This window comes from Neodiprion fabricii, chromosome 1 (genome assembly GCF_021155785.1).
Source record: "Neodiprion fabricii isolate iyNeoFabr1 chromosome 1, iyNeoFabr1.1, whole genome shotgun sequence".
Lineage (NCBI taxonomy): Eukaryota > Metazoa > Arthropoda > Insecta > Hymenoptera > Diprionidae > Neodiprion > Neodiprion fabricii.
This window is the reverse complement of record NC_060239.1, coordinates 21,134,712-21,147,925: the sequence shown is the minus strand read 5'-3', so window position 1 is coordinate 21,147,925 and position 13,214 is coordinate 21,134,712. Positions and strand designations below refer to the sequence as shown.

Sequence of the window (13,214 nt, the reverse complement as noted above, 5' to 3'; positions counted from 1 at the left end):
ACTGTGGCTACTAGGTACGACTAGTGAATCTTTGCCGGCCCTTCGTCTTATTCATAATCTTGAGGAACCTACCTACTCGATATTTATACACGTCACAACTTTCAACACCCTACTATAACCTATGTTGGCACCATGTGCCCTAATGCTTCTACGGGAAAGCTTATTTACGGCCTTAATGTCCTCACGTATTGCAGAGTATTTGAACAACAAGTTTTGTTTCGGAATTTTGGCTCAGTCCTAAGTAAGTTGTGCGTCTGCCGCTAGAGGCGTTGAGGCGCATTTTGTTCCCGCGTTTAAAACTATACAGTTGATTAGTATAACGTGAGTGTGAGAGTTTCTACCACTTGTATTTGGATTACAGGTGGAAATCGAGCGGTGAATAGTCTATTACAGTGTATCGGCTAATCAGACGTTATCCAGTTATTATCATCGATCAATCGCTAAAAATTAATCGAATACCTCAATAATCGTTCAATCGATAGTGAAAAAATTGCGCAAAATTATAGAAAATACGAAATGTCTTTATCGCAGGGTATACAATAAAACGTGTAAACATTTTATCCAATATTAAACTCATTTTACAGCACACCAATCTTTTCAATTTGGAATGATTTTTTTTATATTTTATATTCTATGTCACATTTCCTTTTTCAAAAAGGACATTTTTTTTTATGTGTCCAACATATTTGCCATCGTGTTAAACAACGTTTCTATACCCATACTGTAAGGTCCGCGGTTTTCTTGAGGCTTGCACCTATAAGAAAACCCTGCTATTGTGTAGTTCTTTTGCCTTAACCCTTGAAATTAAGGTAAATATGGATAATGTAAAGGACCTCCTCTGATGGGCAAAAGGAAGGATCGGTCTTTCCTACCCAAAAACACCCTGATTCAATTAGTTATACGGACTTAGGTGATTCCAAAGTCGCCTTGGTTCATGAACAAGCACCTCCTTCTTATGCTCCCTCACGTAAAATAAGAGCTGTATCGCTGTTGCTACCGATCGGAGACAACAGAGTGAGGTGTATGTCATCTATTCGCAGAAACGAGTTTCCCGGTGCTCTCTTCTGACTGCAAACTCGGAGTATAAACAGAGTCACCGTCCTACTTCTAGTCTTGGATTGATGATCCAAATACAACGCCGATTAGTACAGGTAATAGGGAATTTTTTCCTGCACTAAATTACAGGAGTTATTTTTTTTTTCATAGATAGTTTCAGTATGACGCATGACGTACTGAATGTAAATTCATAAAATCCTTACAAATTTTAAGGGCGGAAGTGCCGCCATTTTGAGAAAAACCGTTTCGGCCTATATCTCCGTAACTGTGCACTCTAGGCTCAAAATGATAATGACCTTGTTGTAGATAATGATATTTTCTATCTTTTTTGTTGAATAACTTTCTTTGTATAACTAACTATTAACAACTTATACGACTGCCAAAATTCATTTATTGACTTTTTGATCAATATCTCCCCGAATAATTGTTTAAACAACGAAATGCTAATAATCTAACTTTTAGATCCACAAATTTCCTACAACTTGTGTGATTTTCTTTTTGATTAGAAAAAAAGGTAATTTTATGATTTCCGGTATCTCGCCTATTGACAGTGGTGTCAGATAGGAAATATCCTCAGGATTAGGGAAAAAATAATTAAAGAAATCCCACCTGTGCGCAAAATTGTTAAGAATCGATTTGAATACCAAAAAATTAAGGAAATTTGAAAATTGAGGAAAATGTTTTTCCAAAAAAAAAAAAGAAAAAATGATCGAAAATGTGTACTATATTCTTGGGCACTAGAATGGAATTTCCCACACATCTTCTTCCTATACAATCAAAAATAAAAACGTTTGACAATTCAAGGAAAGTTAAATAAAGTATAAAATACGACTACAGGTCCTTCCCTTTTTTTCTCTTCTTAATCTATAAAGTAAATAGACGAGCGTCAAACCTGCCGGTTTTTCCATACATGTAAAATAATTATGTAATTCACTTACCATCTTGATACCTCGAGAGCTGCTAGCACTAAACTGAACACTGTGAATCCTCTTAACTGGCTGCCAATATCAGAAAAGGAGAGGGGTCCATACATTGTTGCTACTGAAATAATTTTGTCGTTCCGATCTCGCATCTCTCAAAATTCTTAAGAAATTCTTGTCAAGACTGATATAAAATGGGCGTTTTTTTTTTTAATAAGGAAAAGTTTTGACAGTAATGGAAAATAGAGATTACTAAAAACAAATGTATTGTTTTTTAATAACACCGGCCCAATTAAATTTTGAGAGGCTTATGGTTGAATAAACTTCAGATTTGGGTTTAGCGGACCAAAATGCATAAAAATCATACTTGGTCTATAGTTCCACAAATTTTTTTCTTACCAAAAGTGCTAATTTTTGGCGATTTGTATGGTTTTTTGCAATTTACTCAAAATTTTGAGGGTGTACGGGCAAAACTGACTTCAGATTCGGATTCAGCGCAACAAAATACATAAAAATAGGTAGGTCCGGTCAAAAGTGCAGACCACTTTTTTTTTTATGGGCCGGTGTTATTAAAAAACAATACATTTGTTTTTAGTAATTTCTATTTTCCATTACTGTCAAAACTTTTCTTTATTGAAAAAGAGGCGCCAAAAACGGGGAACAAATCGATTCACTCTCGGATGTTTATTGTTTCAATTATTTGTTCTCTTCTGGGTTACCCCCACTACAAAAAAGGTGGGTTCAGTAAAAAAAAAGCAAAAGGAAAGAAAGAAAAAATCGACCGGCTCTCGAAATTTTCTTTCTTTCATTTGTTTTTTCTCTCCGAAAATACAAAAAAAAACGCCGGGATTGAATTAAAAAAACAAAAGTGAACTGGGAACCAACCCGTGTCCCGCATCACTCCATCCGCATGTGGTATCTATTCAGCCACACTACAGCTACGTCCATGATCGCGCGTTTGCTGGGTATGTTTATGGATCTTGCTTGGAATTCGCTGATGGTTCTCTGGAAGATTCAGTTCGAGAAAAAAAAAATTTCCCCCAACCACTTGCCCATTGCACATTTTGCATAAATGTTATCGAGCTGGCTTCGTATATTTTTCCATGGACTGCATGTACAAATATTCGAGAACACCAGGCGTCACATATTTTCATATCAATAAAAAAATAATATTTATTAAAAAAAAAAAAAAAGTATGCGGGCTGGGAATGGTTAATTATTTTGATTCAGCGTCCGCTAATTGAATCCAAAATTTATCAAATCTGGAGATACTTTTATTCACTGACATTCATAATTGAAACAGTATCAGGAAAAGCGAGCGTTGGAGATCTCCCTACTCATCTCTGCTTTCCGCGGTTCTCCCATTTTTATACTTGTCGTGATCGCCCATCCTGCTACATCGTCGTCGTCTTTTCCTTACCCACACGGCACGAAATATGTCAGAAATATTTCCGAAATGTTACAACATTTCAGATTCATTACATCATTTCAGGAATATTTCTGAAATGTTTCTGAAATATGCCAATTGCAATACAACATTCCCAATATTTCGGAAACCTTTCAGAAATATTTCAAATGCAATATAACATTTTCGATGTTACAAATATATTTCAGAAATATTTCAAATGCAATATAACATTTTTGATATTATAAATATATTCCAGAAATATTTCAAGCGCAATGTAACATCACCCGAACTTTCGAAACGTTTCAGTAATATTTCCGTTTATGTGTGTATACATAAGTATTTTTCATAAAATTTGTCATTTTTCAAATTTTCCATAATGGACACGTGCATAAAGTTTTTCAATATTTATACCTTTCATAAAGTTATGGATCTTTAATGATTATGCATACTGAGCTACGTCCAGTCAAGAAGACCGAAGTGAAGATTTTTTGACGGAATACGAATTGGGCGTCATAATTCTCATTTGTCTTGTTGAATCTACCAATTTTCTCAAACAATATCTCTTAAGGGACAACACCACTGTGACGGCTTCAAAAAATCGATTTTTTGAAAACCATCTAGAAAAATCTAGAATACATTTAAGAATAGAATGCCGTTGGTCCCAGGTCGAAAAAATAATTATTTTGGGAGATATAGGAGATATGGGAGATGCCAAAGGGACTCGTGACAACGGGTCCGAAAGTGTGGTCCACACCGAATGCGTGTTTACTTTAAAACTAGTATAACATTGACCAGATACTTCCAAATTCCAATGTTTAGAATATTCAAGTATTGGAGGTGGTGGTTTCGAACGCCTTAAACGGATACATATAAATATTCGTTATTTACGTCTGAACTATATAAGAATAAACAAGCAGTGTTTATATTTTAACTAAACAATTCATCAACAATTAACATTCCTTTTTGATTCCTGGGTGACCGGTTTACACTAATTGTAATATTATAATATTTATTCACATTCTTATTCTACGTATATGTTTATTAAAACTACCGTCGTACTTATATTAATTCAAATTAACGCGCCTTATTTATTCGCGTTTTATCCGCGAGGAAACGCTAAAAAACCCTAAAAATATGGCATCACGTCGCATACTCGAGCGTCACGCGCTAATTTTTCGCGCATCACCGTCGCGCAGCGTCGTGTACCCTTCCATCCTTCATTCTCGAGCTTTCTTGCTCTTTCGCACCGCGTTTCACAGGTCGTTAGATACCACGGATCTCTTGAGAAAATTACAGAAACCCACGTGGCAAGAAAAGTGGATATTTGGTAAGTAAATGTTTAATTTCCAATAAATGTGTAGAGAATTAGACCAAAAAATATCCTTAGCTACTTGGCATAATTACATATTTACGTGCATATTTGCTATGTACGCGTTTCTGCAGTTTGCCTGCTAAATCGGCTATCCTTGGCCGCCACGTGTTGAATGGTATGCAATTGAAATACCGGCTTATGTGTGAACAGAAAGTACTATACTGCTTATAATTTTTTGTCAAGCTGTGAATTAAATAAAATAATTACGATCGTTGACTTCCCAACTATGAAACATCTATAATATTAAATCTTTTTATAGTTTACTCAACAAGGTTATTTCCTAACCGCAGAGGTCGTTGACCTCTCACGAGTGAGTACTCGTTTGCTTTTCCATAGAATTGAAAAAATCATGCTGCGTATTTGAAGGATAACTTTTTGTCACAAAAACTTTTCCTTTGGAGAATCATTGTGATCTGGATGAACTAAGAGTGTTTGACCAAATATTTAGAAAAAGTCAGAAATAGTGGAAATTGTGTGTGGAAATTTCTGGTTTTTTTCTCATATTTTTTGGTTAACAGATCTTCGTTTATCCAAATCAGAATGATTCACCAAAGAAAAATTCGTCCTGATAATTATCCTTCAAATTGCATAATGATTTTTCCCCTTGATGGAAAATCACACGATACGGCATAATTGCCTTATGCAGTATTAAATTATGCATAGTCCGATATTCGTATAGTGTCGCGATTTATTAATAAAGACTAATTTTAATTTATACTAAATTGTTGATCAATTGAAACTTGAAGATACGCCGAACGTTATCAAACTTCGGTTTACTTTTCACTATTTAATTACTGATTGAGGCCTGTATATTCAAAACTGTACGTTTTTAACATTTTAACTATAATTATTATAGGATATTATTATGCATTATAATTATTTTTCACGCTATACATATAGACGGGCCCTAATGAAACACTTAGTGTATCTCGCTGGCCGAAATAGAACAAGGCTATTTCATAAAAAGCTGTATAAGGCATGTACAGAGCTCTGTATATACGTTAGGCTGATTCAAAAAAAAACGGCTAATTTTTTTTTTTTCAAAATCCTCACATAAAAACTTCTGAGAAGGTGTGAAAAGACGCCTGTAAGAAGCAGAGCCCTTAATATTATTATTAAGAGGTCGCGCATCGGGAATTTCTATTTCCCGTTTAAATAACACAGGAATAAATTTTTTTAAATTTTGCAATTTCGTATTTTTGCAACGGCTCATTGAATTAGCGGACCAAAGCATATTTTTGTAGGAAATTTGACGCTCTACAAAAAAAGTCCTTACAAAGTTTTCGATAGTCGCACTCCTTCAAAAGTTATTCGAGGTCAAAGTTGAACTTACAAAAAAATTCAATGTTTTTTTTGTTTTTCGATGATACTATGAATCTTTTCTCATTATTTTGTTATCAATATATATTTGATAAATATATCTTACTCTAATTGGGCTTTTTCAATCATTAATTTTCCCATCGAGTCAATATAAAGTTACCTTACAAAAATGCGATGTTAAATAATAAACATGTTATCATGGAGAATCCATAACTGATGCATTTGACTATTCAAAAATGTAATTGTTCCGAAATCTATCCTCTTTATAACAAAATAATGAGAAAAGATTCATAGTATCATCGAAAAACAAAAAAAACATTGAATTTTTTTGTAAGTTCAACTTTGACCTCGAATAACTTTTGAAGGAGTGTGACTATCGAAAACTTTGTAAGGACTTTTTTTGTAGAGCGTCAAATTTCCTACAAAAATATGCTTTGGTCCGCTAATTCAATGAGCCGTTGCAAAAATACGAAATTGCAAAATTTAAAAAAATTATTCCTGTGTTATTTCAACGGGAAATAGAAATTCCCGATGCGCGACCTCTTAATAATAATATTAAGGGCTCTGCTTTTTACAGGCGTCTTTTCACACCTTCTCGGAAGTTTTTATGTGAGGATTTTGAAAAAAAACAATTAGCTGTTTTTTTTGAATCAGCCTAATATACGTCCTATGTCAGCTTCAGTTTTATGCACATTCCTATCATTGTTGATTATAAAATAGCAGAATATACTCTCACAAAACATTCTGCTTATATGGGCTATTCCGCGTCAACCGGATCAGTCATCTCTCAGCTATTTTTTTAATTTGGCATGTGGATTGTGTAGGGGGAGTTAGATTTTTGTGCCTAAGCGCGAATCTCATGATGCAAAATTCGATTTTTTATTAACAATAACAAATTAGACTCCCATTTTTTTCAAAAATTCATAACTTCGGCAAAAAATTAGATACAATATTTTTTTTTTTTCAAATTACGCGGAAAGCTCCATAGAATTTAAAAAAAAATACGAAATGGTAAAAAAAAGTTGTTATCAATTGTTTATTTAACAGTTAATTTTTCAAAGATTTTTAAAACAGTGACTGACACGATCAAAAAATTTTTTTAAAATTCTGACATGTTCCTTGAACTGTACTACAACCTGTGAATTAATTCCAGAGGGGTGTTTTTCTTCGTTTTCGAGTAAAAAATCATTAAAGGTGTCGATGCGCATGAAATTGCGGCGCGCCGAGTCTCTACGTAACGGCGGGCGGCCGGTTGCCGTCCACCGCTACCCCGCGGTGGCATCGCAGCGTTATTTTAGAGTCATTTTCACGATGTAGGACATGATTGAAGAATCTGAAAAAAATACTGTACCTTCACAAGGCCTGCTCAAAGCGATGAGTGAAGTTTCAAGAATGTGTTTTTATTTGAACACTTTGCCGTCCAAAGCGATGAGTGAAGTTTCAAGAATGTGTTTTTATTTGAACACTTTGCCGTCCGGCGACACCACAGTGGTGACGTGCGCAAACTAAATGTAAGTAAATATTTATTCGCCTGGCGCCGGCAGCGCTTATTCGGATCACTTGACTTGTCGCCGGCCGTTCTTGACATTATCGGGAGATTATAAATTGTTAAGTCTTACTAATCTCTTTGATAACTTGTGTAACTTATTGTTACCGAAACAAAACACCAGCAGAAAGCTAAAGACACTAAAGTGTTGCCACAGACCCCGAGCGATACTGTGCTCACAACACCACGTGGTGTCGCCGGCCGTTGGCCATCAGTTTGCGCACGTCACCACTGTGGTGTCGCCGGACGGCAAAGTGTTCAAATAAAAACACATTCTTGAAACTTCACTCATCGCTTTGAGCAGGCCTTGTGAAGGTACAGTATTTTTTTCAGATTCTTCAATCATGTCCTACATCGTGAAAATGACTCTAAAATAACGCTGCGACGCCGCCGCGGGTTAGCGGTGGACGGCAACCGGCCGCCCGCCATTACGCAGAGACTCGGCGCGCCGCAATTTCATGCGCATCGACACCTTTAATGATTTTTTACTCGAAAACGAAGAAAAACACCCCTCTGGAATAGATTCACAGGTTGTAGCACAGTTCAAGGAACATGTCAGAATTTTAAAAAAATTTTTTGATCGTGTCAGTCACTGTTTTAAAAATCTTTGAAAAATTAATTGTTAAATAAACAATTGATAACAACTTTTTTTTTTAAATTCTATGGAGCTTTCCGCGTAATTTGAAAAAAAAAAAATATTGTATCTAATTTTTTGCCGAAGTTATGAATTTTTGAAAAAAATGGGAGTCTAATTTGTTATTGTTAATAAAAAATCGAATTTTGCATCATGAGATTCGCGCTTAGGCACAAAAATCTAACTCCCCCTACACAATCCACATGCCAAATTAAAAAAATAGCTGAGAGATGACTGATCCGGTTGACGCGGAATAGCCCATATAATTAATCATTTTACTCAGATTCAGGACTTTCTTCATTACCTGAAAGATTTTTGAAATGTATTGTGGAATATATCAGAAATATTTTCGCTATATCTTTCGGAAATGTTTCAGCAATATATCAGTCACCATTTTCAGATATATCGCTGAAAAATTTCTGAAATATATCGCGGAAATATTTCTGACATATTTTTGACATATGTCAGCTATATATTTCTGACATATTTCTGAAATGTTGCAATAAAAAATAACGTGTTTCAAATGAGACGTTTCTGAAATATATCGCGGAAATATTTCTGACATATTACCGAAATGTTCCTGACATATTTCTGACATATGTCAGCTACAAAACGTTAGTTATATATGCGGACATGGACATATTTCTGACATATTTCTGACATATGTCAGCTACAAAACGTTAGTTATATATGCGGACATGGACATATTTCTGACATATGTCTGAAATGTTGCAATGGAATATAACATGTTTCTGATAAGACATTTCTGAAACATTTCTGAAACATATTGTGCTGTGTGGGGCAGTAATGAGGGATATTATAAAATAAGATACAAAATTTATAGCATCATGTTTTTCAATTGCAGTGTATTTCTTGGAATTTCAACGTAAGTTTTTCGACATGACATTTGTATGCCGAATCATTTGGATATTGCCAATTGTATTGGCCTGCGCTGGGTTATCTTCGGCTGGTCTGAAAACTAAGCACGAATGGAAATACGTCGACTACGTATGGGAGAACGATAAGCAAAAACAAGATGCCATCCACATGGGGGTTTATAACTACGCAACAATCGTGATATTCGACCATCAGCCACTGCCAGGTACTTTTCTTCCTAATTGTGAACTTTAGAACTATTCATTATTAGGATAACTTGGAATGAATAAGAATATTGTACGCATATACTATCTGACCATTATCATATGACTCTTTCAAAACTTTATCTACACCAGCTAGAAGTAATCCAGCTCAAACTTTAACTATTACGCATATGGACTCCGCTTGATAGCGAGATGAAAAATTATGTTTGTCAATAACAAGTTAGATTTGAACAATAACTATCTGAAAGCTATACCCGTTATTATCGATTCACAAGAAAGTTGAATTTCTGATCACCATGAGTGTGAGGCTAATGTTCAAGCCGGTACTCACTGAAAATGTTTTAAGTTCTATATATCGATGTTAATTTTGAGGGGTTGAGAAAACGAGAATATCTTTTTCTTTTCCATTCTATGACTACAATCTCTTCCGATCATTTTGGCGCGAGAACAACTGATAAATTCGTAAAATTGGGCTCAGCTTGGGTGTGGTACATATTTGCACGCGCTTTCCTCTAAACAACATTGGTCATTACTTTTGCCACGATGACTCAAAAAGGCTTTGACATATCGCCTTAATTTTTATTTTTTTCTTCCAAAAATGAAGGTATCAACCTTCTCTACGAAGCGAACCTAAATCCATGTGAATTTTTCTACAATTGTCGTTGTTATTACAAGAAATGTCATTCGGTTTTCCTTTTTTTTTTTAATTTTAGCCGCCATTTTTTATTTACATGTTATTTCAAAAACTTCACGTCTGGTCTGAAGAAAAACATTCCCCGAAGGAAATGGCGGTTTGAAATTTCCGAAAACTCTAACCGTTCACTCGAAATCGTGGATATAAGGGAGTAGCGCATGAGACGCGTGGTCTTGTTTATCTGTCCATATCTATCTTGAATATTTATATTTTTCAAACTTTGACCCTTCAACTTTATAGCCAAAACTCTATTACAAACGTTACAAAAAAGAAAATGTGTGTATGTTGTTTCAGTTCTCCAAAAATACCATTTGATTTTTATCACATTATCGGCACATTTTCGCTCCCTAATCTCCTTAAATACAACTTTTCTTCCCAAGAAACAACTTTGGATAATTGTATTATACTGATTTTTATTTATTATTTTTACAGATGGTCGACAAGTGATAACAACTCCGAAATTCTCCAACAACCCTGCTACGTTATCGATAGTTTCCAATAAAATCGGTGACGGTGGTCCGTTGTTGGCTCCCTACCCAGATTGGAGCTGGCATAAAGCATCGGGAGACTGCTCCGGCATCACGAGCGTTAACAGAGCAGTCGTAAGTATATAGGTATAATATCGCAAGACGTTTCTTGGGTATTCAGTATCCTTACGTGCGGTGTTTGAATATTTACAGATCGATAAGTGCAACAGATTGTGGATCGTCGACTCTGGTACAATCGCAGACGAGCGGGTGTGCCCGGCAAAAATTCTCGCCTTCGACTTGAAAAATGATAGGCTGGTAAAAGAATTTCAACTCTCAGATGATCTGATGCGCAGTCCTTACAATAATTACAAAGGACTGCTCGAAGTACAAATCGTAGAATCGTCTGCCGACGCCTGCGATACATACTGGGTAAGTCAACTCTTACAATCAATTTCGGTATGATGCCGGATGCTTTCGAAACTTAATCGTTATCGACTTCTGCAGGTGTATATCGCAGATGGGCGGAGTTATGGTGTAGTAATTTACGATGGAATGGACGCGTGGCGAATCGACGAAAAAGTCTTCTTCCCGACCAAACAAGGCTCGCAATTCAGTATTGCTGGAGAAAATTTTACTTTGGAAGTTGGACCTTCTGCCTTTTTGATAACCCCAGACGGATTTTTAAAAGAGCCCTACATGATTTTTAAAAGCCTATCCACCTTCGAATCGTATGCGGCTACTTTGAGGGAGTTGCACAGTTCTAAGTGTGGGAATGAAGTCAACCTCTACGTCTCCAATTACACAGCAACGAGTCAAGAAGCAGGGAAGGGTTATTCAAAAGATGGCGTCCTTGTAACTGGTTTCGCTCAGCCAAGGCAACTCGTGTGTTGGAATCTACAGTACCCTCTGGAATCAGAATACGTCGTACGTATGCCATGTTTCTTCACGATAGAAATCATTAGCTAGATCTTTTTCTCTGGTCAAATGATGCTCATTATCAATGGACACCACCTCATTGCTTATAGAATACACTGGCCATGGATTTGATGACATATTTCGCGAATCTGCAACTCACACGTATTATAACGAATGATTTCAGGGTGTTCTGGCGCAGAATGACACTACCTTGCAGTACATTAACAGCGTCAAACTGATCACGGAAAATGGTTGTTCAATCGAAAAACTTTCGATCATGTCAAACAGGTTCCAGAAGTACATACTGAAGACTATGGATTTCACGGAAGTTAACTTTAGGGTTATGACGGCTGACCTCAATGCCCTCGTCAAAGGCACCGTGTGCGAGCCGATAGGTCGCCCTGTAGTTGTAAATAGTATAGTAGAAAAGGAATACTTACCTCTAAAGGTTACGTAAGCCTGTCTCCAACATGGAGTTCCTTGTTCTTCTTTGTGTTCTTTAAATAGTCCAATAGCTCAGAACACGAGATTTATGTATTCGACAGATATATTGAAACATTGAAATATACATTGGTTGAAGAATCGTATTTTATTAGTGCACAACATCCCTCGATCATACCAAAAATAAAAATAGGACTACGACAAAGGTTTCCAGCCTGCTACGATCAGTTACAGGTTGATGAATTCTCGATTTCATCAGTAGCATCCTTCGAAGTAAATAACAAATTAACCTCACGTCTTTTATCGTCATTCATTGAACGCTCACGGAGATCAGATAGATTTGTTGCTTGATTAAATCGGGAAGGTTAGAAATGAGTAAAAATTGCCAAGAATGTAGGTATACTTTACGATAGTCGCTGTTTCATAAAATTTCGAAGTCCTTGTATATGGTATTTCAGAAAATTCCAACTCTTGAGGAAAGCATGGTAAAAGGTTATGTTTTTAAGTGAATAAAAATTAAATTAATTAATTGAAATGATCATTGAAACTGTAAGATGTCTCGGATTAATCTCGAAATACTTCGGATGTATCGCTTAGAAAAAACCAAGGTGTGAATGAGGAAGGTCGACAATGCATAAGTTTCAGCGTCCTAAAAATACGAAGCTGAAGCAATCACGAACAATAATAGATCGGGAGCCGGCAACAAAAAGCACGTATGATCGGCTCATGGCTAAAACTTTTTGAGAAGCTAGCCAGTGTTATGAGTAACAGGGAAACGCAAGTATGGCGGCCTGTCAGTGTCATCGTTGCGGTGCGCAATTTTTTGAATATGTCGGAAAAAACCATGCCCTTGGGTGATGAGGTCACAGGCAATTCTTGTTTTATATTGTTCATTAGATAGCCAAAATCTGAAGGAGTTGTATGCCATACCGATACGGCGTCATAAACTGGCCACCATACCTAATTAAACGTGTGATTTTTTTTGCCTTTTTGAAATACTTGCTCAGAGCTAATTTTTGGAACAGTGATAGAAAATCATGTTTCATCAACGAATATGACCATGCCAGCCTGGTCCGGCGTCATTAAATATCCGCCATACCTGTTCAAAGATGTCAAGTTCTTCACTTGCCCATGTATCCATGGAGGTCTTAAAAACCAACCGCCATACTAGTACCGATCATACGTGCTTTTTGTTGCGAGCTCCCGATCTATAAACCACTGTCGAGACCTTTTTCTGTCGAGCTTTAGTAAACGAAAGAAAGTGTCCGGTTGTTAGAGAGGAATACGACTTCGAAGTATAATCAAATCCATTATTTAAGTTACATTCCTTGGGCTGTA

The 13,214-nt window shown here is 36.1% G+C and overlaps 1 protein-coding gene across 2 annotated transcripts in view; it reads left to right on the top strand.

Annotated features, from left to right (window-relative positions):
- The window catches only part of LOC124188036 (alpha-2A adrenergic receptor), a 253,740-nt gene extending 241,782 nt beyond the window's left edge, over nucleotides 1-11,958 (top strand). The window contains exons 1-6 of one of the 2 annotated variants that reach the window (XM_046580304.1): nucleotides 4,551-4,711; nucleotides 9,122-9,358; nucleotides 10,483-10,652; nucleotides 10,731-10,949; nucleotides 11,025-11,444; nucleotides 11,620-11,958. In XM_046580304.1, coding sequence (XP_046436260.1) covers nucleotides 9,157-9,358; nucleotides 10,483-10,652; nucleotides 10,731-10,949; nucleotides 11,025-11,444; nucleotides 11,620-11,892 — 1,284 coding nt within the window. In that variant the 5' untranslated portion in view covers nucleotides 4,551-4,711; nucleotides 9,122-9,156 and the 3' untranslated portion in view covers nucleotides 11,893-11,958. Of the gene's footprint in view, nucleotides 1-4,550; nucleotides 4,712-9,121; nucleotides 9,359-10,482; nucleotides 10,653-10,730; nucleotides 10,950-11,024; nucleotides 11,445-11,619 lie in introns of those variants that run through there. The other variant, XM_046580303.1, reaches the window with a different exon arrangement.
- The last annotated feature ends 1,256 nt before the right edge of the window (nucleotides 11,959-13,214 follow it).